Consider the following 26884-nt stretch of genomic DNA (forward strand, 5'->3'; position numbering starts at 1 on the left):
GGCCTGTTGGAGCTAGCCTGCCTCTCTAGTAGGATAATACCTATAAAAGACATAGCAATACAGGAAATGATTCAGTAAAATATAGGCTCAGGGGGAGACCTGGCTTAAGGAGACTCTTTTAGGTGTGAAAGGAGTCCAGGAGTCCAAGTGGAGCACAAGTTGAACATGAGACAAGAGTGCAATGCGGCAGCTAAGAAGGCCAATGCTTTCTCTGTCAGGGATGCTTTGACTGTGAGTTCCTGCATGTGTTCCTTCCAACTCCCTTGTTGTTGTCAATGGCTGGGGCTGATGGGAGATACAGTCCAGCCAGGGCTGAGGCTGCTTTGCTCCCGGGATGCCCTCCCTGTCTTGGGGCCAGTCCTGGGCTGCAAGGGGGGCTTTCCTTCTGGTGATGGGAGCCTTTCTTCGGCCGGGTCCTGGGTGCGAATCCTGGGGAGGAGGCTGCCTTGGGGGCCCAAGGAAGAGGAAGCCCCCTCCCTCCCTCCCTCCCTCCCTCCCTCCCTTCTTTCGCGGGCCCTTGGAAGAGGCAGCCAGGGAGGGAGGGGGCTTCCGTGGAGCATGTGCAGAGAGCCGGGCTCCCTGCCTGCCCTCCGTCCCCGGGGGCCTCTGCTGGGAGGATAGCAGCGAGGGCTCCGGGGCTGATGGGAGTTGTAGTCCTCTAGCCGGGCAAGGAGGGCCCTGCTCCTCGGGAGGGAGGGAGGGAGCGGGGGGGGGCTCTTGTTGCCTGGGAAGCTGCCTCCCTGGCCGCCCTCCAGAGGGGCTGGGCCTGGGTCCGCCCCCATCGCCGAGGAGGAGCAGGAGCAGCAGCAGGAGAAGCCTTCTTGCCAGGCAGCCTGGGAGGGCGCGGGGCTCCGGACGGACTTGCCTCTGCCCTCCCTCCCTCCTTCCCCGGGAGCCATGGACCTCCGTCTGCGGGAGCTGCGCCTGGAAGAGGAGCGCGCCTTCCTGGAGAGCCTGGCCCTCCCCCGGAGCCCCTCGGCAGGTCAGGCCCCGGGGCCCCAGCGGGATCGGAGAGCCCCAGCAGCAGGGCGCCCTGCCTCCTGCCTGCCTGCCTCCTCCCTGCGGGGCTCTGCGCAACCAGTGTCTGCTGGGGCTGAGGGCGTCTGGGAGGGAGCCTGGGTCTGGGCGGTCGGGGCCGGGGCCGGGGCCGGTCCCTGGCTGGGCATTGCCAGCTGCAAGCCCCTTGCTTCTTCTCTCCGCTGCCAGGCGGGGGCCATGGGGAGCCTCCTCCGGCCGAGGCCCCCCAGGAAGACCAGCAGGAGCAGCAGCAGGAGGCCGGGAGGGGCATCTGGGGGGGCGCCATCGTCCCCGAGCCCCTGCTGACCGAGGCCGACTGGCAGCTGCCCTGCCTCCCCAAGTCCCCCAGGTGAGCCCCGCAAAGGCCGGGGGGGGGGGCTGGCTCTGGAGGCTGGGGGCAGGGGCTCGGTCGGGGGGCGGCTGCCCGCTGCTGTGCCCAGCCAGCCCCTCTTTCCTCCTTCCTTCGCCCCAGAGATGCCAGCCTCATCCTGGAAGCCGTCAAGCGCAGCGAGTTCCTGCGTTGCCTGGGCGATGGGCAGAACCAGCCGCTGGTGGAGAGCTTCACCCCCGAAGAGTGCCAGTCCGGAGCGGTGGTGGTGGCCGAGGGGCAGGAGGGGCAGGCCATGTACATCGTGGCCGGTGAGAGCAAGGAGGGAGCTGCCCTGCCTGGCCCCCTCCTCCATGCCCTTGCTCTTCACGCACCCCCTTGGCATGCTTTGCCCTGTTTGCCCAGAGCCCCTCGGGGGCTGGTCTGTGTCTTGGTCTTGGGGGGCTTCTCTAGGGGGAGGGGCCTTTCCCAGCTCTTGCCCAGCTGCAGCTCCCTTCGCTTGGCTTAGGCTTAGGTTTAGGCTTAGGCTTAGGCTTATTCAAAGAGTTTGCAACTCAGAACCTTCCAACAGAGTTAAAAGAAGGCGCAAAAGGTCAGCATGAAAGGAAACAGGATCCAGAGCCTTGGAGACCTTCTGCCTGCTGCCTGGGTCCCATTCTGTGTCCGTCCCCCTCCATGCCTCCCCCTAAAAGCCAGGGATACTGTCTGGAGGCCACTTTGGGAGGGATGGAGGGGAACACCCTGAAACTTAGTCCTGAAGTTTCCTGAGTGGGAACGCTGTGGATTTCCTGCGCTGGCAGCGGGTTGAACTAGATGACCCCTGGGATCCCTTCCAAAGGCGATGGGGGACCCCCTTCCTTTGGTTGGGGAGCCCTTGAGGAGGGGCTGAAAGGAGCTAAAGGAACAGGGTGCCCATATTGTGCCAGCCTGGCCACACAATGGGATGCAAGGTCCTCTAAAGACCATCCAGTCCAACTCAATTGCTGATGTGCCCCCTGAGGGGTGGGCATCCACCCCAGCCTCTCCGCTGAAAGGCACCCAAACTGGCAGACCCCTTGGGCCAGCAAAGAGGCTGCATGGGATCACCATAGAGTGACCCATCGCTGGGTGGGCCGCTGCCAACCTCTCTCTCTGTCTTTCCTTGGCAGAGGGGGAGCTGCGGGTGACACAGAAGGGGCGCCAGTTGCGCACGCTGATGCCGGGCGACGTCTTTGGGGAGCTGGCCGTGCTGTACAACTGCCGGCGCACGGCCACCGTCACAGGTGAGGAGGCCATGCATGTCCATGCCTGCGCACCTGTGTGTCTGTGTGTTTGTGTATACATGCAGCTGCTTGAGAGGAATGATATGTAGTGCCTATTATTGTTATGATGATGATGATGATGATTTCTTACCTGCCGCTCCCCATGGAGCCAAGCAGGGAGCAACAGCAGACTGACAGACACGCGGCATCAGTTAAAAACACAACTTTGGTGAAAAACACACATCGGTTTAAAAGAACAAACAAGACACATACATATTGAAAGAATCCACATTCAACATTCATCATTTGAAATTTACAATTTAAATGGTACCCAAAGTCAGCCAAATCGCCCAAATGCCTAAAAGCCCACCATCTCCTCTCCCTCCTCCATCAGCAGCAACCCCTCAATAGCTGTCACGGGCATAACTTGTTGTTGTTGTTGTTGTTGTTGTTGTTGTTGTTGTTGTTGTGTGCCTTCAAGTCATTTCCAATGAATGGTAAGCCTAACTCACATTCTCTCAGCCTCCTCAGGGGAAGGCACTGGCAAACCTCCTCTGAACAAGTCTTGCCAAGAAAACCCCATGATAGTGTTGCCTCAGGGTCACCAGGAGCTGGAAACAACATGAAGGCACAGAAAAGACACACAGAGACACATAAGACAACCCTATCCTGGGGTTTTCTTGGCAATATTTGTTCAGAGGAGGTTTGCTATTGCCTTCCCCTGCGGCTGAGAGAGTGTGACTCGCCCAGTGGGTTTCTTGACCAAGGAGGGAATCGAATTCTGATCTCCAGAGTCACATTCCAGCTCTCAGACACTATGCCCCACACCTGACGCCTGCTACCTGAGTTGGCAGCCTCCTCAGTCTGCCAGTTTCCTTGGCACTAGTTTGGGCGTTGCAAGGTGCTCTTCTGCTGCTTCTGAGTTGGCACATGCCCACCCTACACTTGCTGCTTTCCACCCTAGAACCCAGCTGGCCCCCTGAGCCAGGTGGCGACGGTGGTGATGGGGAGTGTTTGGGGCTGGGGCTGCTCTGGGTGGGTGGGCAACAGGATGGGCCCCTTGGAGCCACGTGGCATCTTAGCAAATTGATTTTTCACAGTTATGCCAACACACCAGACGTCTGGAGGGGGCCCTAGAAACAAACAAAGTTATTGCAGCCGAGGCATTCATGCCCACGGCACTTGTTAGTGTTTATGCGCGCAGCATTTCTTTGTTGATTTTCCTGTGAAAGGCGAAGATGGCTGCCCCTCAGGAATTTTATGCAATAATTTAACTATGCAACTCATAACATTCAACGGCTGCTATGCGCTTCCAAATGCCTAAAATAATTAGGCTGGGAACCTGAGAGGAAACTCTGGTCCTGGACTTTCACACATTGCTCCATGGGCCTATACCCCCAAAGTGACCCTCTGCCAGGGCTCCTGTGACCACTGGCCCAAGGGGCACAAAGGCTCTTTCTGTCAATGGCGAGCCTGGGAAGAGGTGGGGGGCAGCCGAGCGGCTGGCATTTCCTCCCTGCCTGTTGCCACTCAGGGCTTTTGCAAGTCTTTCTGGATGCTGGGGTTGCAATGGGGCATCCTTGGCACTGTTGCCATGGGGATGGTACAGTTGCATCGCCTGCTGAAGACAGTGGCCTCCCTCCATCTTCCTCCTCCTGCTGCCCCCAGCCCCTTTCCAGAGGGGTCCCTATTTCCCATAGGTGGGGGGCGTGGGGCATTTGCCCCTCTGGCTGCCACAACGGCCCCTTGGGCTCCTGCGCTTTGTGCTTTCTGAAATGCTGCCGGGCTTTCTTTCGTTTCCGAGGCACCGATGCGTCAATCACGATGTGCGTTTCGGAAAGTTAATGGCAGGAGTGCGGCCCACGCGGAGCCGAGCGTGTGGCAAATTGCCGTTCCATTCTGAAAGCCTCCCGCGCCTGCATTTATGAGATGGAAACGTGACAGTTGGGCTTTGTGCGAAGGGGGGGGGGGGAGAAAGAGGCTCCCCTCAAGAAACAAGCCTTTCCCGCCTTCCCTGGCAGGAAGGGGCCTCTGGCTCACCTGGCAACTGCAGGTGGGCTCCCAGGTGGACTCTGAGCCCCTTCCTGGCCCAGGGACAGGCCTGCCTTGCATGAGCCTGGCAGTGAGGAACTGGGGGTCCCAACGTGTTGGGTACCTTTTGCAACTTATGACCACCCAATGGCAAACCTTTCATGGGTTTCCCTGGCAAGTCATGTGCAGAGAGTGGTTGCTAGCATTGCCTTCCTCTGAGGCTGAGTGTGAATTGCCCAGTGAGTTTCCATAGTCAAGAAGAGGGGGACCCCAGTATTATTGTCCAGCACTCCAACCACTTTGCCTCACTGGGTATTGTCCCCAAATAACCCCCCATTAACCCCCCCGACTGACTCCTCTCCCCAGCGCTGACGCCGGTGCAGCTGTGGGCCATTGACCGCCAGGCGTACCGCACCATCATCACCGAGAATGCCAAGCGGAAGCGCGCCGAGGTGCTGGCGGGCCTGCGGGGGTGAGTGACCAGGTGCATGTGCATGCCAGGGGGGCACCAGGGATCCTTTTTTAGGAGTCCAGTAGGAGCAGAGTCATGGATGGTCTTGATCCTGGTAGGAGACAAGAGGACAGGAATAAGTGCCACCAAGAAATGTAACTTGTGAATGGGGGTCATGGTTTTCTGTTTCATAAAGAAAACCCCCTCCCTTGTCTCTGGTTGCCAGGGTGGGAGATGATGATGATGATGATGATTAACCTTTGTCTATAAAGCTGTACATACAATCTTTTTAATGGGACGGTTCCCTGCCCTCAGGCTTACAATCTAAAAATACACGACACGAAAAGAGAAGGGAGTGGTGGAGGGAAAGGGGATGAGGGCCAGCAGTTCCTCTCTACCTCCAAGGCCTGGATCAGGGCAGAGGGAATGGAGGTAGGGCTTGGCTTCTTAATGGATGGTTAATCTTCTTCCAGGGAGGCCTGTTGGAGCTAGCCAGCCTCTCTGGTAGGATAATACATATAAAATACATAGCAATACAGGAAATGATTCAATAAAACAGACAAGAAAAGAACATCAAATAGCAAATGACAATTATGCAATGGCTGGAAACGCTGCCCTGAACAGGATGGTCTTCAGCTCCGTTTTGAAGCTGGTTAAAGAAGTGCTAAGGGCCCTTGTGTCCAGGAGTGAGGGGCAGCGAGTGAAAAGGGGCGAATCCGAGATGGGGCAGAGGAAATCCTGGGCTGGGACAGCAGAAGAAACCACCCCACAGATGGGGGCAGGAGTGTCCCCTTTGGGGCTTGAGGAGGCTGTGGAACTGACCGCCACATGGGAGGCGAGAGGGAAGAGTAGGATTTTGTTCCTGAGGCAAGGTTGCCCTTTGGTGTATCTTAACCTAGGCTTCCCCCATCTCTTCTTTCTCCTCTTCCTCTTCCTCCTCCTCTCTCCCCGATTCTTTCCCCATTTTCACCCTTCAACAGGGTGAAGCCCCTACAAGGCCTGTCAGACGCAGCCCTTTCACAGCTGCTGGACTCTGCAGAAGAGGTGACTGGAAATGCACTTGGGGCTGGAGGGGAAAGAACAGCCCCTATTAAGTCCTAAACACATACACACACACCCTTTGTTGCATGCGAGGATGTGTGACCTCCTTGCTTGTTCATGTGCCCCTGCTGCAGCGCACCTTTGCCCCCAGTGAGAGCATCATCCAGGAAGGGGACGAAGGCCGGACCTTCTTCTACATCCTCCGCGGCCAGGTGGGTCCCCAAGCAAAGCCCCTCACCCCCGATTTGGTTTGTCTCTGTCCATGGGAAGCGGAATCAACTCTGGGATCCTATAAATAGGAGAGATCCTATACACCATAAATTTCAGACAAGAATCTGGAGTAGGTTCCTCACCATTGCATTGAGGTGGAGCCACTGGCATGGGAAAGGAACAGGCGATGAGGCAGAACCTGCTCCCAAATGATGCCCTTCTGCCCTCTGCCAGACCAGAGGGTCTCCATGCCCCCATGCCACCTCCCAAACGCCTGCTTTTCCTGCTTCTTAAGGATACTTTAAGGGGAAACCAGGCAGGCTGAGATCCTGCTATGAGGAGAGACCAAGCAGGGTTATAGGCTTGCGTATTCCATGTGCCCCCATGAATCCATGCGCAAGGGTGTAGCATGTGCAGCTCATGTGCCACAACTTTGCACCAAATGCAGGCAATAAGGTCCAACCACTTCTGTTGGTGAACCTATGTGGGCCTAAGACCTTCCAACTCTGCCCCTGAGTCCCAGCAGGAGCCATTTCCCCAGGGGCCTTGGATCCTTCCTCCTTTGCAGATGCAGGAGGGGAATGGAGTTGCCCAGCCACACACATGCACCTGTGCATGGACCAACCATCCGTTTGCCAGTCTGAGCATGCCCCCCTATCTCTGTCCTTGGTGGGGGGGGCACTGCCACAGGGAAGAGGCCCAGGGTCCGTCCAGCCGCCTCTCCCTCCTGCTGCCTGGCTCTCCTTCCTCCCCCCCCCACAGGTCAAGGTGACCAGGAACGTGGAGGGCCAGGAGGAGCACATCCGGGTCCTGAAGGCCGGGGACCACTTTGGGGAGCTTGCCCTCATTCGGTAAGCCATGGCAGGGGTGGGATTTCGAAGCACCAAGGGGCACGGACCAGTGGGGGGGATTCCCATTGTTTGGGGGCAGGAGCAGGGCTGCAGGGCTGTTTGCCTACTCCCAAGCAGGGAACGAGAGCCAGAGATGCTGGGGAAGAGTCTCCCTGGGTCATCCTGTAGGGCTGAGGTGGGGGGGAAGAGTGGGGTTTGGGAAAGGGTTTGGGGACTGTGTGTCCCTCGGGGTTGAAGAACCAGAGCCTGAGCCCCCAACCTCCTTGTGGCCACTGGCCACTCTCCGTAGGAGCCTCCAAGCCCAGGATGACCTTGGAGCAAATGCTGTCCCCTGCCCTGAGGGCGGGGGGCACATCTTGGGGGTCTCGGGGGATGATACAGGGCTCCCTAAGGCCAATCTTTGGGGAAGGGACACAGGAGCTCTCCTGAGCAACACATGGGCAGACAACTTCCTCATTTCTACACCCCCCCAGTGAATCCACCTGAGTCCCAAGGTCTGCCATGATATTAAATGATCACCCCACTTGCCATTTGGGATTAGGCTCTTGTACCCATTTTACAGATGCAACTAAGGCTGAAAGAGATTGACTGTGTCTGTGCAAGAGAGAGAAGGCATTTGCACCCAGGAGCCACTCATCCCCGTTCTTCTGGGCCTGGTCAGTCAGTCCTCTGTGGCCAGTAGAGTGAGCTTCTCCTTGTGCCCTTGGTGTGGAACTGCACTGCTGACCCACAGCAACCCTCCCAGGACCGGCCAGGGGCAGTGTGGGACCCCTGGGCTCGCAGGGGCAAGGTGGCCCCAGGATTCTTTGACTAGTAGAGGCAACGGCATCATCGGCCACCATCCCTTGGACTCCCCTGTCCACTCCTCAGCCCACTGTGAGTTGAGTTGCAGGAGGCAAAAAGGGATGTTCCCAGCAATGATGTGGTGTAGGCAAACAGCCCTCCAAACACCGCATCATTGCTGGGAACATCCCCTTTTGCCTCCTGCAAATCAACTCACAGTGGGCTGAGGAGTGGACAGGGGAGTGTCTATGTTGTGACCCTAAGCATCTTCAGCTGGGTCGGTCTTGAGTAGGCAAGAGTCATAACCTTTGCAAAAGACATGCCCCTGGTGAAGACAGAGGACACTAGGAATGTTTATAGCTGGACAGACAGACAGTCACTTGCACTTGGGGGCATCATGATGAAGGTCTGCACTTGGTCAGAATGGGAAGCGGCACTCAGGTGGCTCTGGATGAGGCCACTTGTGCATGGACCCATGGTGGTGGTTTGGGACTGTCATGGGAAACCTGGACTCTTCACTCTTCTTTCTCCCCTCTCTCTCTGTCTGCCCGCTTCTTCTTGGGTGCAGCAACATTCGGAGGACAGCCAGCTGCTGGGCGCAGGAGGAGGTCACCTGCATTGCGGTCTCCAAAGAGTGAGTAGAAAGGGAACGGGCCATTGATGCCACACCATGCGCCTGGAAAAGGGAGTAACCAGGGAGGGCCACAACAGCTTTGCAGGGAGGCTGCTGCTCCTTGTCCTGTTCTCTGGAGTGGCAGAAAACAAGCTTGCTCCCTCCTCAATATGACATCCCTTCAAATATTTAAACAGGGCTATCATATCACCTCTTAACCTTCTCTTCTCCAGGCTAAACATACCCAGCATCTCCCTAAGCTGCTCCTCATAGGGCTTTATGGTTTCCATACCCTTCACCATTTTGGTTGCTTGCCTCAGAAATATCTGAGGTTTCCCAGGTGCAGAGCAACAAAGGCACCTGCGGACAGTCAGGCCAGCATCCCAAAGCCAAAAGTGGGTGCAGTGTCTACGCTCTAGAAGGTTTTTTTGGGAAGAGTGTGTTCTTGGGTGAGTCTGTTCCCTCAAAAGTAAGAAAGAGTCCTGTGGGATCCTAAAGACTTATTGTGGCAGGAACGCCCACTGGATTGGCTCAAGTGGTCTCTTCTGTAGGCTAATCCGAATGCATGTGGGTACAGAGGGTGGCAAATGTGTTCAGTGGGGCACCTTCCCTGCTGCGGCTTATGCTCCGTTGGCATTCTGGTCTGGCAGAGACCCAAGTTTTGCATCTACCTCTCGCATTTGAGGCCAGCTGCTTGCCTCGGTTCTGCCGCCTGGCTCCATTCCCATGTATTTATTTAGATGAGCTGGCAAATACATGCGCCAACTGAGAGTAACATATCCTGAGCTTGACAACAAAGCTGGCATTAATCCTCGAGAGCTTCTGCCACAAGGATCTTTCCTGTTTCAGAAGCATTAAAGACCAAAATCTTGGGATAAGACAACATTACTTAAAAGCCAGGAGGAGAGGCAGGGATTTCTGAGGAAGCTGAAAACTGGCACGGGCAAAGGATTGGCTGCCCATTGTGGCATCGCACCAGCCGCTTCCCTGGTCACTTCTGGTCCAACAGATCTGGCAGGTTTTCTGCATCAAAGCAAGGCCTGTTTGCCCAGAGGTGAGCATGGGACGAAGATTCAGCCATGAGCATCGGATTCCCCCTCCGAAAAGGAAAAGCTCTTGCCTTTGGGGTTCTGAAATCTCCATCTTCTTCCTGCTCCAGCCAAAGAGGCTTATGCAAGATAAAGAAATATCAAATGTAGTTTCTAGGTCAACTGTAGGCTTCATCTGACGCATAAAACTCTGTGGGAAGACTATTTGTGAGAAGAAAAAAGGTGTTAGTAAGCTTGACAAAGCTTAATACATAACCGAAGCATTAAACAACTGGAGATGGCTTCCCTGTTACGTGACACATTTCCACTTACCTGTTGTGCTGCTGCTGTTGTTGTGTGTTTTTCCTAAAGGCACAAGGACTGGGGGCTTCCTCATCACCAGTGCTGCATTTTACTTTTATACAAAAAGTTTGCAATTTCTAGGCCGTGCGCCACATGCGCCTTAAGGGCAGCCTGCTGGCTCACAGTCGGAAAGTGGCAAACACTCAGCCACACAAACAAGCATTCAGTTGCAGGATCAGAACAATCAGAACAAGACAATGCCTCCCTCTGCACTGCTGCTGCTGCTGCTGCTGCTGTGGGGGCAGGGGAGGCGTGGGGCAAGGGGCAGCCCCCTTTCTGCTGATGCTGGCATGGAGGGAGAATGGGGGCCTCTGGCTTGGCAGCTTCCGCTTCAGTGGAGTTGCTGGACCCTCACTGGGTTTTAGTCTAAAGTTTGGACTAGAGTAGAGGGTTGCGGTGGCTTAGTGGTTAAGATGCCACTTTTGACGATCAGAAGATCGGACGGTTGGCAATTCGAGGCCCAAGTGCCGCATGATGGCATGAGCTTCCATCACCAGTCCCAGCTTCTGCCAACCCAGCAGTTCGAAAGCATACAAATGCAAGTAGATAGATAGGTACCACTTTGGTGGGAAAGTAACAGCGTTCGGTGCAGCCATGCTGGACACATGACCATGAGAGCCGTCTTCGGGCAACACTGACTCTTTGGCTTAGTAACGGAGATGACACTCGGACACAACTAGACATTCATGTCAAGGGACTACTTTTAAAGGTAAATGTATTCAATGTGAAGTTGAAAAGGTATTCCCTGTTGACAAAGTTGTCAAGTCGTGTCTGACTTTTACCCTTACCTTTTTTGGACTCGGGTTTGGGCTTATTTGGGTGCCAGCTCAAGCTGCTCTTTTACAGTTTGGACTAGAATCCAGACACACAGACATCAGAGCAGGGTGACCAGGCATCCTCCTTTTCCAGGACGCGTCCTGCATTTCAACCTCCTGTCCAGGAGGAATTCCAAAATGTCCTCCGTTTGGAGGAGGACTAAGAAGCCCATGTTCCCCTGCAAGAAATGCATCTACTTGGCAGAAGTGGGTGCATTGCTCTACCTCTTCTGCTTTTAGGCTGCCTTTTGCTATTTTGATTGTATGTTTTGAATTTCTTTAATATTGTTAATAGCTTAATTCTGTTTTAAAGTTGTAAGTGGCCTTGAGTCCCATTTTTGGGGAAGGGGCGGTGATGATGACAATGATGATGATGATGATGACGACGATGACGACAATAATAATAATCCCCCCACAGAGACTTCCAGGAGCTGAGCCCACTGTGCGTCCGTCAGCCGTAAGTACCAGCACCACATCTTTTGGGGGGGGGGTCTGAAGTAGGGTTTCTGTACTTGGATCTTTGGGGCAGGTATTCTTCACCCCTTTACACACACACACCGCCCCCACATTTGAATGAATGCACTCAGTGCAAACACATCTGAGTGCCATCTCACAGAGGACTCTGTGGATGTATGATTTGTGTTAATCCACCACTTACTTTGGGATGCAGAGTACTTTTTGTCCCCTTATCTTTATCCTTTTCTGTTATCATGGTTTTTTCCCCACTGTAATTCCTCCCCCCTGAAAATGCTGCATAGAGTGGAAATAGTATTTTATCTTAAAGGAGAAAGGTTTCTCCTTAGGATAATGAATATTTAACAGCTAGGTTTGAAGTATATAAAATCTCAATTTGGGGCATTTAAAAGCTGGATTTGGAATACAAGGCCATAGAGCTCTCATTTTCTTATTCACCCATATTCCTGGGCTGTGTTTGCAGCTTCAGGCAAATAAAGGATTGGGAATAAAGGGGGGGAACCAGTCTCTTGCTATTTTGGAGCCTGTGGAGGCCTGCTTCGCCTTGCTGTTGGTCCCCAGCCCTCCAGCCTGGACTTGTGGGGAGACCTCTCGCCCTCCTTGCTGTCTTAGGAGTCTATCACATGGAGCTTTTGGGTGCTGTTGTGGCTCAGTTCCAGCTCACTTCCGAAGTGATTGCACTTCCAACGATGCGCTTTCATGTCATAAAGTGACTGTTTTATCAGACGCCATTGATTTCTATGGGAGCCGCTTGCGAATTGCTTCAGCAGCGTTTCTGAAGTCACCCCTCATTTTGGTAAAACCAGGAAAAAAGTGGCTCCAGAGGATTCGCTTCCAGTCTGCCTTCGATGGCCCTGCGATTTGGTCTGGTCTGGAAAAGCACTCCGATGCCACCCCCCTTGGCTCCTGCGTCCTGCTCCGTCATTCCCCTCTCCTCCTTCATGCCATCTCCTCCTCTCTGCCAACCAGCCAATCCCATCATCCCCTGCGTCCCCTGCGTCCTCCTAGACCCCAATCTGCTCCCCTCCTTCAGCCTCCCACCAATCCCATCATCCCCTGCCTTCTCCTAGACCCTGATCTGCTCCACTCCTTCACCCTGACACAAATCCCATCATCCCCTGACTGCTACTGCATCCCGATCCTGGCCCCAGGGACCCCAGCGACCTATCCCATCATCCCCTGACTGTTCCTGCATCCTGATCCTGGCCCTAGGGACCCACAGCGACCTATCCCATCATCCTCTGACTGCTCCTGCATGCCGATCCTGGCCCCAGGGACCCCCTGAGACCTATCCCATCATCCCCTGACTGTTCCTGCATCCCGATCCTGGCCCTAGGGACCCCAGCGACCTATCTCATCATCCCCTGACTGCTCCTAGACCCCGATCTGCTCCTCTCTTTCAACCTGCCACCAATCCCATCATCCCCTGCCTCCTCCTTCACCTCGATAAAGGATGACAGCTAAGGAGGGGGCAGGGAAGGAGGGCAATGTCCAGAGCCCCAGTGAGCATGTGCAAGGGTGCCGATTCGAGTCATTGACCCCTCAAAGTATGCTCTGGTGTGGTAATACAATGTGCGCTCACTCCCCTTTGCTTGAGTCCGCATCACGTGACTGGCTTGGAATTGAACTGACTTCGCTTGCCCCTCACTTTGGAAGGACAACCAAAAGGCAACCAGGTGTGGAAAAACATGACGTTTTAACCTCAATCCGCATTGCTAGAGAGGAGCAACTCTGGATCTGGTGTGGAAAAACATCACACTTTGCATTGCTAGAACAGGAGTGACTGCGGATCTCAGCTGCAACTCCCCCCCCCCCCCCCCAATGTGTGATGAGGTCCTTAGAGAGACCGAGGGGGTGCTTTCTCCCTGCCTTCAGCCTTGCCCCAAGGTCAAAAAACAAAGATGTGCCCAGGGTCCTTTTCTTCTTGAGATGCTGTGGGATTTCAGAGCAATGAACAATAGTGACCCTCTGGTACCTAGTGGTCATCTCCTGACCACTGGTGCCTTCTTTGCCAGTGCCTCCATGGGAACCAGTGTGGGTCAGGAACTCAAGGCAGGCAGTCCTTCTGACGCCATTCAGGAGAGGCAATGGGGTCGAAATGTTTGCAGAGGAGGATTGGTCCCTCTTTTGGCCTGGGAAGATGGGGTGCTCAGTCCTTGGGTGGGGTGAGGGAGGCTTTGCGTGACTCATTTCTCCCATCTCTTCTCCTTTTCAGGGAAGTGACGGCACAAGAGACCCTCCCTCTCTCCGACTCCAGACGGTCAGTCCTTAACCCCCTGTAATCGCCCAAGCCCCCTTAGCAGCGGGGCAGATAATGTCAGTTGGGGTTCCCTTGGGAGGCTCAGCTAGTCCACTTGTGGGCAGCAAAGGGAGGTGGCCACAAACAGGGTGGCTCTGCTGCCTTCCATCCGGGGGAAATGCTGTGCAGGAACTGCTGGAACATTCCTGCTCTGGCAGAAGGGGGCCAGGCTACATGGCCCTTGGGGTCCCTTCCAGCTCTAAGCCTCCCTGCAGCCTTATCCTAGGGATGGGTAACTTGTCACCCTCCACATATTTATGGACTACAAATCCTATTATCCAGATCCTTGATGGGAACTCCAGCCAGTCACATTTATGGGGCCACATGTGCCAGGTGCCCATTTTTGTCCTTGGCAGAAGTGGAGGATGCTGGGCAGGCTTTATGTGGTGCTCCTGTCCCTGAGGAATTGGTGGCCCCAAAAACAAGACCAGCTAGTGGGGCCGGTGCAGTGCCAGTCCTATTGGTTCATGTCCACAACATTGTGGTGTCACACCAGATTCAGCCTGGGGCATGTGGTCCCCATTGTGGTCAGGCATAATGTTCAGGACTGGCCTCAGATTAAGCGACCGGTGTATATGCATCCCCTGCCAGTGAGGCCTGGAGGAAAATCCATCCACCGAGCAGCCGTAACCTGAACCCAGACCCTCCAGGGAGTCTGAGCTGGGCGGCACTCCTAGCAGTATGGGACCCTTGCCGGGTTGGACCCAGGTGGGGCTCTTGAATCCAGGGGTCCTATGGCCCTTCAGATGTTGTTGACTGCAATTCCCATTGTTCCTCAGCATTGGGAGATGCAGCCCAGCACCACTCAAGGGGCAGCACTTTGCTTTCTTTCTAAAAGTGTCCCCCATCGAGGTTTCCATCAAGGTTTCCAGATGCCGACCCCAATGCAACCGCTAGCAGAAGGCGACTGAGCAGAAGCCCCTCTGGGTTGTCCATGGGAACTCCCCTCCCCATGACTCTGGCAGTACTTCTTTCAAATCCTCCAAGAAGGGGAGGGCGAGGGAGTGGAGGGGGGTCCTGAGGCAAAGAGTCGGTGGGTGGCTGGATTTGCTTTTCTCCAACCTCTGCTTTGAGACGACAAGAGACACTTCAGCTTCCCCGCTTTGTTTGGCTGTTGAATATTGTTCTTTGGGAACTTGTGGGGGCGGAAGAAGATAGAAGGCGGAGGAGTAAAAAGGGGACCTCCAGGGATCAGGGATCTCTTTGCAAGGTGACAGATCCTGCAGATGGGGAACCGTTGCAACCCTCCTGCCTTGTGCTGTGTGTTGTTTTTGTGTTTGTGTGTGTGTGGTGCTTGCCTAATGCTCTGCGATGGAGCAGGGGTGGCATTGCATCCTTGGCTCTCTTTGGCGTTTATCAGACGAGGTTTCTGCAGCTCAGATCTGGGGCTTCTGCAGATTGGGCCTTTCGTATTGACATGATAAGGAGAATGTATTTTCATACCTGGTTGCTCTTCTGTTGCCCTTCCGAACTGAGGAGGAATCGAATTGAAGGAAGTCACGTGATGCGGATTCAGGGAAAGCGGAGTGAGTGCAAATTGTAGTTCCACACCGGTGCAGACCATGGGGGATTCAATGATTTGAACTGGGACCCTTGCGCATGCTCAGTGGGGCCCTGAAGGCATCCTGAACCTTTGCACTTCCGGGGCTAAGAAGGGAGCCAGGCTCCACTTTCATGCGAATGCTAGCTTCACCTGAATGACAGCTGCCCCTTTTTCCTTCCTCCCTTCTAGTTTCCCTTCCCTGGCAGCCAAATTCAAAGGGTCTTCCGAGCCAATTCATCCACATCTATATCTATCTATATCTATCCCAGTGGTCCCCAAACTGTGCCCTTTAAAGGATCCTGGACTTCAGCTCCCAGAAGCCTCAGCCATGTTGGCCAATAGCCTGGGATTCTGGGAGCTGAAGTCCAAAAGCCCTTAAAGAGCTATATCTATATCTATATATTATTTACAACCATCCTCCTGTCATTCAGTTGCCTTCTCTTAGGTTGCATCCACACTGGGGAGATAATCCAGTTTAACTTCAGTTTAACTATCCTGGCACAGTGCTGTGGAATTCTGGGAACTGTAGTGTCCAGAGACATTGAGCCTTCTCTGCCAGAGAGCTCTGGTGTGTGTGTTTGTGTGTGTGTGTGTGTGAGATAGATGTTGAGATTGACAGGAGGATGGATGTAGATGTGCATGAAATTGACACTGAGCCTTCTCTGCCAGAGAGCTCTGGTGCCTCGGCCAACTAGTAACCTAAATTATTATTATTATTATTATTATTATTATTATTATTATTATTATTTTAAAAATAAAGTATTACTCTTATGGGAGTTGGAGTTTGTTGTGGGGTCCTTGACTCAAGGCTATGGAATTCTGGGAGTTCCATCTCTCCCTCCATCCTCATGTTTCATTTCCTTCACATCTATTTTGCAAACCTTAGTATACATCCTTTGGATAGATGTACATAAGGATGAAATGGATGGGGCTATGACACAGGATCCCTTTGAATTTGGCTGCCAGGGATATCTGTGAGAGAGAGGGGCAGGGAGGGAGAAAGCGCTGCTGGCCAGGCTGCTCTGCCGAAGTTGCATCGGGGAAGGAAGAGGGGGGAAGCAGAGAGAGCGCTCCAATGGAGCCCCGCTTGCCCTGAAAGCAAAAAGAGCCACCGGAAGTCAATGGGGCACATTTCAGCAGGGCATCATGGGAGATTTGCAACCTGGGGGTCTTGCGATCGTGTTCAGGATTGGGATTCCACACCAGACCAATTCGCAGTGAGTTTGAACTGAGCCCCAATGTGAATTGTGTCAATCCACTTATTTAGTGAACTCGCCAAATCGCCACAAAATGAGGAGTCAGTAAGGATTCAGTTCGCAAGTCCCGCTGAAGGGGCTCACATTTCAAGCTACCAGGTATGAAAATACATTCTCCTTATCATGTCAATGCGAATGGCCCAATCTGCAGAAGCCCCAGATCTGAGCTGCAGAAACCTTGTCTGATAAATGCCTTTGTCTTGATGGTCCCTCAGAATTGGAGATGGCAGCCTGGAGCTGAAGTCATAGAGCTGAGACCCCAAGGGCAATCTCATCCATCCCCTTCCGGCCAGTCCAGGGGTCCACTCTGGAGGCAACCCAAGTGATGGCCACCCAACCTCTGTCCAAAAGCCTCCAACCAGGGCTTTCCTACTGGGGTGACGGCGGTGGTGCCCGGGGGAGTGGGCAATCTCTTCTTGGGAGTGCAGAGTCAGTCAGAGAAGGGGTGAGGCTGGCAATACTGGGCAGTGCTGCCACAGGGAGGCCTCCTCATGAGTTGGGTGAGGGTCCGGAGGAAGGAGCTGGGTGGGAGCTCTAGTCCAGCGAGGGGCTCTGCTCAGCCCCCTGAACTGAGTGGTGGGACCCCTCTTCCCTTGCAAGGAGGGAGCCCCAGAAGCAGCTGGTGTAATGCCTAAGTGAGTAGTAACTGCTCTTTCTCCTGGGGGTGCAGCACTCAGAGGGGGGCGATGGGGGTCTCGCCTGCCCTGCCCAAACTGGTGCAACACCAGTGCCCCCCCCCTGCAGCTGCAAAACTGTCTTGGGGCCAGATTAGAAGCCCCTTTTTGAAATTGGGGGGGGGGGGGCTGGCAGTGCAGTTTTAAAATGGCAAGGAGTGGTGTGAGCAGTGGTGTCATCAGGTGGGTGCAGGGGGTGCGAACCACACCAAGTGACACCCCACTTTTTCTCAGACATCTGCATTTTGGCAGAAACGGACCGTGGCCGTCGCCTGCTTCCCTTTAAAGTGCTTTAAGGGATGGGGGGGGGGGGGTCATGGGAGGAGAAAGGATTAAAAAAATAAAATTTCAATTTTTTATTTTTATTTTAAAATGAATTTTAAAATATTTTTTTAAAAACAAATTTTAAATTTTTGTATTCTTTTAAAATTTTATTGAAATACATCACATCTTCAGCCACATGAAACTATGAATGCGTAAATACATTTAGGTTGTGCGTATGATATTGTGATTGGATGGTATAATTTTAGTTTTGCTGGTTGTTCAGGTCACAACTCTTGCCATGACATTCAGGTGATGTGCGGAAATTGTGATTTACATTAGTACAAAATACATTACTAAGGAATCTGTATGGTGTGGGATGGGGTCTTTGGGTACAAAGGGGCGGCAAGGGGGGCACTTGGTTTTCTCTCTGAGACCCTCTGATGATGCTCCCTCCCTCCCTCCCTCCAGGGGGTCCCTCCTCGAAGGAGCATCCTCCTCCTCCTCCTCCTCCTCCTCTTTGCCGCCTCCTCTGGGGCTCGAAGACCTTTTGCCTGTCTTCTATGAGGAGGGTGAGCAGCGGGGGCGACCGGTGGTCCTGGGCACCGGAGGCTTTGGCACCGTTGAGTTGGTGAGTGGCAGAAGAAGATCCTCCACTGACGAAAAGACCCCCAAGTACCTTGTCTTTGCCCCTTGAGAGGGTCTGGGGGTCTCTGGGGTCCTACCTTGGATTCAAGGGTCCTAAGAGGGATGGATAAAGGAATGGATGATGGACAGGCTCCACCCCTTCTGCCTCCTTCCCCGTCTCCTTTCCTTGCCTTCCTGCAGGTGCGCAGCACATGCACGGAGGAGGGTGCATCGGAGCGGCTCTTTGCTCTGAAGCGCTTGCGCAAGGACCATGTGGTGCAGAAACGCCAGCAGGAGCATGTGCTGATGGAGAAGCAGGTCCTGCTTCGGAGTCGGTGCCCCTTCATCGTCCGGTGAGCAGTGACCCCTTCTCTTAAAGGAGCCCCAATGGCACAATGGTTAAATGCTCGGTACTGGTTGTGAGTTCGATACCTGCTACCGGCTCAGGGTCAACTCAGCCTGGCATCCTTCCATAAGTTGGTAAAATGAGTGCCCAGCCTGTTGGGGGCAATTAGTTTACACTTTGTAAACAGCTTAGTACACCAGTAAGCGGTATAGAAATGTACTTGCTATTGCTATTGCTCTTCTTCCTCTTGGGGGTCTCCTCTGCGCCACCTCCCTCCCTCCCAGCCCTGCGCAGGGGTCCCAGAGTCCTCTGCATGCTGTTGGACTGCAGCTCCCATCAGCCCCAGCCTACCAGGCCGAGAGTCAAGTGTGGTGGGAGCAGTATATTGGGAGAAAGGTGGGATATAAATAAATAAATAGTAGTGGTAGTAGAACCAGATTTCCCATCCCTGACCTCTTCCCAGGAAAAGAGAATTTGGGGCTGTGGGAAGGAGGCAAGAGTCAGCGTGGGGTCATGGTCTGAGCATGGGACCAGTGTTCACATCCCTCAACTCAGCCCATGGAAACCCACTGGGTGACCTTGGACCCATCACACTCTCTCAGCCTCAGAGGGAGGCGATGGTGGCAAACAAACAAACCAAACAAGCTTCATTTATATACCACTTCATACTGCCTAAGCAGTGTCGAAGCGGTTTACAACTGTAAGCTAATTTGCCCCCAACAGTCTGGGTACTCAAATCCCCTCTGAGCAAATTCTGCCAAGAACATGCCATGATGGGGTCCCCTTAGAGCAGCTACAATTGGGCAATGCCTTGAAGGCACCCAGTAAAAGGATAAGGAGCCCATGGATACGAAGGGACGACTGTATAAGTAACGCAAGGCCCAAAAAACATGACCAAGGATTCTGTATGGAGGATATCACACCATGAGTCGCTGCACTGGGTGACGCCAACCCTAATGATGCCACTCTTCTGGTGGGGAGTAAATTCAGGGAAGACAGTAGGAGCCCCAGGGGGTTTTGGGGGGAGGAATGGGGCAGGGGAGGGATGCGGGTGGTTGTGGTCCTGGAAGTGGGGCTGAATTTCCCATCTCCTTTCCTCTCTTCCAGGCTCTTTGCCACTTTCCGGGACAGCCGCCACGTCTACCTGCTGCTGGAGTTCTGCCAAGGAGGGGAGCTATGGGCGAAGCTGCGCGAGGCGTATGGAGAGGGGGCCGTGGGGTGCAGGGGGGCATGGGCTTGGAGTGGGGATAGGGGGCTGGCATTGTGGGTCAGAAAAGACTGCTGGAGCCTTTGGAACAGCCAAGAGGGGCTCAGTGTTGGAAGGGGTGGCTGGAGGCTGTGGGGCAAGGGTAGGGGTGAGCATCCATGGGGCAGGGTGTTGGCTGTGGCAGCGCCTATTCCTGGCCTAGAGGGAGTCCCCTCTCCAGAACAGAAGCCTTTGCCCCCCCCTTCCATGCTAAATGTGGGGAGGGGTCATTTACCCAGCCAGGGGCCTGGGTCTCTTGCTCCCCATTGCTGCCCCCTGGCCCTTGAGATGCCTTTGACTTCCTGTGATGTGGGGAAAGAGTGCAAGTCTGCTACACCCCACATTTGCAACACTTTGATTCCTCTTCAACAGCCATCAGGGCTCCATCCTAGAGACTCCTGGGATCTGAGGTATAGGGAGGGGCATTTTGGGTTCTTAGCCAGAGACATCTAGTGACCCACCTGACTACAAATCCCAGGATGCTGTAGGATGGAGCTGTGCCACTTAGAAGTGGAATCCCAATGCAGAGATGGTGGGGTATGAAAAGCCCCTTCACCTTTTGAGGGTAACCCTGGCTCCACTGCGGCTACAGAGGACTACCCCCCCAAGTCTGCCCCATGGCTATGCTGACGTCTCCCCTGGAGAGACCTTGCTGGGCAGAAGAGGGTTGCTGAGGCGGGCTGACTCCTGGGACCCTGTGTATGCCAACCCAGCCTGCCACTCCTGCCTCTGAGCATTGCTTCTCCCCACATCCACTGGGTTTCTTCCTCTCCCTCTGCCCCATAGCCGCTGCTTCTCGGAGCCGGTGGCCATCTTCTGCTCCGCCTGTGCGGTGGAAGCCCTGGACTACCTCCATTCCCAGGGCATCGTCTACCGGGACCTCAAGCCCGAGAACCTGATGCTGGATGCCAAGGGCTATGTCAAGCTGGTAAGGTGGGCAGGGGGGCTGATATATGGGGTGGGGGGATGCTGGGTGCTGAGCTCCAGCCCCCAACCTGAGAGAGCACTGGGCATGCCTGGCCCCTCAGTCCAAGATACAGGTATTTAGGAGGAATACTTTCCAGAGACACTTCATATGAGTCCTTGTATTTTCTCTGCCCCCTTGATAACTCTTCCTCCCCCCCCCCCCCAATGGTCTGCTCCCCTGACCTTTTCAGGTAGACTTTGGCTTTGCCAAAGCCCTGAAGCGAGGGGAGAAGACCTACTCCTTCTGCGGGACCCCCGAGTACCTGGCCCCAGAGATCCTGCGCCACGAAGGCCATGACTTCTCCGTGGACTTCTGGACCCTCGGGGTGCTCATCTTCGAGATGCTTGTAGGAAGGTGAGGCTCTCTCACAGCCAGCCCCATATGCAGTGGGGCAGTCTGTCACGGTCTCCATAGATGGGCAGCTGTGGCGAGACACCAGGAGAAGCTGGTATGGGCACCAAGGGAAGAGGGGCAAAGAAACCACTGGGCCCCAGGAATTCTGGGAGCTGAGCAATGCAGATGCTGGCAGGGAAGTGGGGCTGCAAGAGGAGTGGGTGGAGGTCTGCAAAGGCATCCTTTGGCGTCTCCCCTCCCTGGGTTGGGGAGGTTTCATTCCACCCCCTCCTGGGATCTTGCAAGGAGCCTATGGCCCGATCCACTCACAGGTCAATTCAGGTTTGAGGGTCTGTGCCAATGAAGCAGTGGCAAAGGGCACCAAAACAAGGGTTTATTGCTTACATAATGGTGTTAAGCGGGATGTAGCAGGAAAACCTAAAGGCAAAGGTGCAGTTAGCGCACATCCACTCACCAGGGTCCCCAGGATGAACTAGGCACTGCCCCTATGCCCCTATGGACACCAGACAGGGCTCCTAGGCTGGATTGTGGCCCATTGCATCCCTCCAGGAAGAGATCAAACAGTCTTGGTTTTCCTGATCTTTCAACACCTTTTCTCCCCAGACAAGGGAGGGAGATGACCACCCCATCCTAACTAACAAAGAGCCAGTTTCCCAGCCATACTAAGATGGAAACATTCCTGCCTTTCTCTGCATGTGAGCTGGCCACATTCCTATTTTAATTTGCTAGGCACCTGCTTGATTAGATAGTAAATGCCCAGTTGCCATGTCCTGCATTCCTTAAGGATCTAACACTTGTGCACAGGATGGATGGTGGCAGTTGCCAATCACTCCTCACCAACATTTCCAGAAAGTCCAGGTCCTCCAGATGTGCAACCTGTGCCCCCACAGCCCCCGCAGCCTCTGCCCAGCTGGGTATAGGGGGCGAGCAATGAGTGGCATGGAGGGGGGGGGCCTTCTGGTGGCAAGGGAGGAGTGGGGCCTGTGCCCCACATTGGCCCTGATCCTGCCCCTGCCCTGCTTTCCAATCTCTCCCCCACAGACCCCCCTTCCACAGCACTGAGCCTCAGAAGATCTACAGCAAGATCATGGACGGCGTCTTCTCCTTTCCCGTCTTTGTCAGCGAGGCGGCTTGCTCCCTCGTGGCCAAGCTTTGCAGGTGGGTCTCCCTGCCAGGACCCGATCTGCCAGGTGGGAAGGGCTCTGGGTCTGCAGGATCTGCCTCCCTGAGGAGGAAGGAGCAAGCCAGGGGGGCACGCTCCCCTTAATTTTCACATAGTTATTGCAAGAACTGTTGGAATATCAATGGCCTCCAATGCATCTTTGGAGGTCATCTGTCGGGAGAGCTTTGATGGTGTCTTCCCAAATGGTAGAATGGGGCCCCCTCTCTTCTAACCCTGTGATTCTTTTGCAAGCCTTTTAGTTGTGGATTCCTGCTTGGCTGAATGGGATTGGATTAGATAGCCCTTCAGGGTCCCTCCCAACTCAATGGAGATTATCAGACGAGGGACGTCCCATCATGTTCCTGTCCTGCCTGCGCAATCACAGGAAGGACTTTCAGACGGGATTCACACTTATCCCATCTGGGAAGCGCAAATGATGGCAATTGCACAAAAGGCTTTCAGATGAAGTCACACATATCCTGTCATTATCCTGCCATCAAACCATCATTAAAGTGACATTTGCTGGGTTTTTGCATTAACAGATGTTTACGTTATTGGAATGACACTTTAATGATGGCAGGATCGGTGCTACAATTTGAAAATCTTTTGCATTATTGCAGTCACGGATGGGTGGAAGGCCAGAGGCGGAATCACTGGGCTAGACAATGCAACTGTTAGGTGTATTGGTCATTGGTTGACTAGCCAAACCCAAAGGGTGCTCAGCAATGGCTCCTCTTCTTTGTCCTGGAGAGAAGTGACCAGTGGGGTGTCCAGTGGGGCTCTGTCCTGGGCCCAGTCTGCTATTCAGCATCTTTATCAATGACTTGGATGACAGAATTGGGGGCACACTTATCAAATTTGCAGATGACACCAAATTAGGAGGAATAGCTAATACTCCAGAGGACAGGATCAAGATTCAAAATGACCTAAATAGACTGGAAAGCTGGGCCATAGCTAACAAAATGAAATTCAATGTAAAGTACTACACTTAGGGCATAAAAATGAAATGCACAGATATAGGATCATGGGGGACACCTGGTTTAAGGAGACTTCTACATGTGAAAGGGATCTGGGAGTCCAAGTAGACCAGAAGTTGAACATGAGTCAACAGTGCGATGTGGCAGCTAAAAAGGCCAGTGCGATTTTAGGCTGCATCAATAAAAGTATAGTGTCTAGATCAAGAGAAGTAATAGTGCCACTCTATCCTGTTTTGGTAAAGTCTTACCTGGAATAATCCTGTGTCCAGTTCTGGGCAAAACAATTCAAGAAGGATGTTGAGAAACTGGAGCCATGTGTCCAAAGGAGGGCAACCTAAAATGGTGAAGGGTCTGGAACCATGAAGCCCTATGAGGAATAACTTAGGGAACTGAGTATGATTATTGGGATTATTGTCAATCATAAATTGAACATTAGCTAGCAGTGTGATGTTGCAGCAAAGAAGGCAAACACTCTCTTAGCTAGCATTAATATTTAATTAATTAATTAATTAATTAATTTCTATGCCACCTTTCTCCCAAAAAGGGACCCAAGGCGGCTCACAATATAATAGCAGCATAGTTTCCAAGCTGTGGGAAGTAATGGTCCCCTTGTATTCTGCTCTGGTCAGTCCTCATTTGGCGACACGCAGTTGCCTTTCATAATTTGTAAAATTCAAAATATTTCATAGGGCTGAGCCTATCTCAGGTGGTTCACACAGCAGGACTTTCCAAATGCCAATGCTCTCAGCTTCCTATTCTTCAACCATCCATACGTGGGCCTGATCCGCTAATCCCATGGTCATGATCTGTGTGCTGCGCAAAGAAGCCAAACTGATTTTCTGCTCTCTTTCCTGAAATACGATTGCAGGCGGCGACCTGGGCAGCGATTGGGAAACACCAGCAGCGGGATCCGGGGCATCCGGAAGCACAGGTGGGTCTCCTGGGGAGTAGGCTGCCCCCTCAGGTGCTGGCCTAGCAGAGAGTGGTCATTTCTCAGTGGCCCCATCTTGGTGGCCCATTGGGAGTGACCAGGGCTGCGGGCAGCTTGCAGGGTGACCAGGTGTCCTAATAACTGCAAAGGAGGACAAGGCATTGCAAAATGGCCAATGCTATTTTAGGCTGCATCAATAGAAGTACAGTGTCTAGATCAAGAGAAGTAATAGTGCCGCTGTATTCTGTTTTGGTCAGGCCCCACCTAGAATATTGTGTCCAGTTCTGGGCACCACAATTCAGAAAGGACATTGAGAAACTGGAGCCATGTGTCCAAAGGAGGGCAACAAAAATGGTGAAGGGTCTGGAGACCATGCCCTATGAGGAACGACTGAGGGAGCTGGGGATGTTTAGCCTGGAGAAGAGAAGGTTAAGAGGTGATATGATAGCCCTGTTCAAATATTTGAAAGGATGTCATGTTGAAGAGGGAGCAAGCTTGTTTTCTGCTGCTCCAGAGAACAGGACCCGGAACAATGGATGTAAGCTGCAGGAAAAGAGATTCCACCTGAACATTAGGAGGAACTTCCTGAGAGTAAGGGCTGTTCGGCAGTGGAATGCACTCCCTCGGAGGGTGATAGAGTCTCCTTCCTTGGAGGTCTTTAAACAGAGGCTGGATGGCCATCTGTCAGGGATGCTTTGATTTGGATTTCCTGCATGGCAGAAGGGGGTTGGACTGGATCAGGGCCCTTGTGGTCTCTTCCAACTCTACGATTCTATGAGTCTATGATTCTATGAAAATGGAGGACCATTACAAAAGCAAAGCTAAAAAAACCCTAATATAAATATAAACTATAAATGGGAAGCACGCCAGCCCCATCTGTCTGCTGAGGGCGATGGGTTTCAGAGTGATTTTCCTCTCCTTCCCACAGTGACCAGATGTCCTAATAACTGCAAAGGAGGACAAGACACTGCAAAATGGAGGACATTTTGGGACATTATTCAATAAAAGCTTGCTTTCAGCACAATGGACAAATTAAAAGAACTATTTAAATGTAGATTCATTGAAGGGTTTGTGGCTAGTAAAGCACAGTTTATATATATATAAATATATATATCAATTGCATTAAGTTTCTTATAGCTGTTGTTGTGTGCCTTCAAGTCATTTCCAAAAGGGGTCTTGTGGCACCCAAGGTGACCAGATGTTCTGACCACAAAGAAGGACAAGGCACCATAAAATATAGGACAGTCAAGAAAAATGTAGGGGATGACCAGTTAAAAGATGAAAACACTTCTATAAATATGAATTCATGCTTCTTGGCGGTGCTCAAATTGGAGGGCATTTGGGAATTCCTCCTGGGCAAAAGGTTGAAATGTAGATAGGTCTTAGAAAAGAAGGACACCTGGTCACCCTGAATGGAGGACATTTTGGATACCCTCCTGGGCAGAGGGTTGGGACATAGGAAAAGGTCCTGGAAAAGGAGGCCCGGCCACCCTGCCCCAGTAGACCCCCTTGCAGACGTAGCCTTTGCCCTTGTGCCCCGCAGGTGGTTCAGCTCCCTCTCCTGGAAGAAGTTGGCGCTACGGCAGATCGAGGCCCCCACCACAGTGCTGCTCAAACAGGTAAAGCGGGGGGCAGCAATGTTAACCCCCAAAAAACAACTGGTCCTTCCCCTCTCCCCACCCCTCCCACCTCTCCAGACTTGGGGGGTGGCATTTGGGTCCCTTCCGGCTCCAGGATTTTAGGAGAATGTCGGGGGCAAGGGAGACTTCGGCTGCCCTGATTTCTTATTTGTTGCTGCTAAAGTCTCCCAAACATTGGTCCTCTGGGTTTTTGGACTTCATTTCCCAGAAGCCCTAGCCAGTTTGAGCAATGATCAGGAATTCTGGGAGCTGAAGTCCAAAACACCTGGGAGGCCAAAGTTTGGGAACCACTGTGACTTATGACGACCCTCAGGCAAATCCAGCATGGGGTTGTCTTGGCACGTTTCTTCAGAGGGGTTTGCCATTGCCGTCCCTTAAGGCTGAGAGAGTGTGACTTGTCTAGGCTCACCCAGTGGGTTTCAATGACTGAGCTGGGATTCGAACCTGGTTCTCTCGAGTCCAATGTTCAAACCACGAGGCCATGTTGACTTCGTTTCCGTTGTCTCCCTGCTCCAGGGCTCCCCGTATGCCAACTTCCGGCGCTTTTCCATTTCGCGGCAAGTGCCTGAGGAGGAGTTCTCTGGCTGGGACGAAGACTTCTGAGCCCATGTGCCACTGTGGGAGAGGTGGCCCCTCGCCAGGACCCTGCTCCTTGACCCCCCTGTGGATGTGTGCTTGGAGACGCTGACACCAGGCTTCTCCCAGATGGGATGCTCCTTCCTTCCAGGACGTGGGGTGTCCGTGTTAAAGCCCTGCTGTGCCCCCCACTTCCTCCGCGGCGCTTGGCAGTGACTTGTGTGCCCCTCATTTTGTCCGTCTGCCAGCAACTGCTCCAGTGTTCTCTGGGAAATGGCTGCCTTTTGGATGACGTCACTGTGAGAAGGGAAAGCCGTAGCCCTGCTGTGTTGTGCTGCTCAATGTGGGGAATAAATGGATTCAGGGGACACACCGGCTTCCGTGCGGGGGGCCTCCTTCAGTCCTTCCTTCCACTTATTTCTTTCTCCCCTCTCCTTTCTTCCTTCCTTCCTTCCTCTCTCAGGTTTGGGATGGATCCACACACAGGCTGCCAGATGTGCTTGGACTACAACTCCCATCATCTCTCACCAGCCTAGGTGGGGATGAGGGATAATGAGAGATGCGCAGGGAGGCGCATTCCAGGGACGTCTGGAGGACGACTCATTGGCCACCCTGCTCTTAAGGCCTCTGGCATGTGTCCTCTCCAGAAGGTTGTGAGAAAACCAAGGAAAAGCTCCATAAAAAGCTTGGGGATGAGAAGTATACTCTGGGTTATTATGGCTATGAAAGAGCATTTTTTCTATGTTTATTAAACTGTTGTTTATACCAAAACTTTATGA

General features: G+C 53.3%; 1 protein-coding gene across 2 annotated transcripts; it reads left to right on the forward strand.

The window, feature by feature from the left end:
• Positions 1-891: 891 nt before the first annotated feature.
• Positions 892-26789, forward strand: LOC149310286 (cGMP-dependent protein kinase 1-like). 2 transcript variants are annotated; one of them, XM_089528643.1, is made up of 20 exons: positions 892-982; positions 1207-1366; positions 1490-1656; positions 2494-2607; positions 4984-5089; positions 6049-6112; positions 6244-6321; positions 7082-7170; positions 8522-8587; positions 11191-11229; positions 13462-13506; positions 17751-17910; positions 18108-18259; positions 19360-19449; positions 20285-20426; positions 20656-20819; positions 21861-21977; positions 23827-23889; positions 25433-25508; positions 26046-26789. In XM_089528643.1, the coding sequence occupies exons 1-20, from the start codon at positions 898-900 to the stop codon at positions 26130-26132; spliced, it is 2064 nt and encodes a 687-aa protein (XP_089384769.1). In that variant the 5' UTR covers positions 892-897; the 3' UTR covers positions 26133-26789. The 2 variants fall into 2 exon arrangements, with proteins under 2 accessions (XP_089384769.1, XP_089384770.1); XM_089528644.1 differs by lacking the exon at positions 13462-13506.
• The last annotated feature ends 95 nt before the right edge of the window (positions 26790-26884 follow it).

Source organism: Sceloporus occidentalis, unplaced genomic scaffold (genome assembly GCF_023333645.1).
Source record: "Sceloporus occidentalis isolate IW3139 unplaced genomic scaffold, rSceOcc1.0.p SCAF_6, whole genome shotgun sequence".
NCBI classification, from domain to species: Eukaryota; Metazoa; Chordata; class Lepidosauria; order Squamata; family Phrynosomatidae; genus Sceloporus; species Sceloporus occidentalis.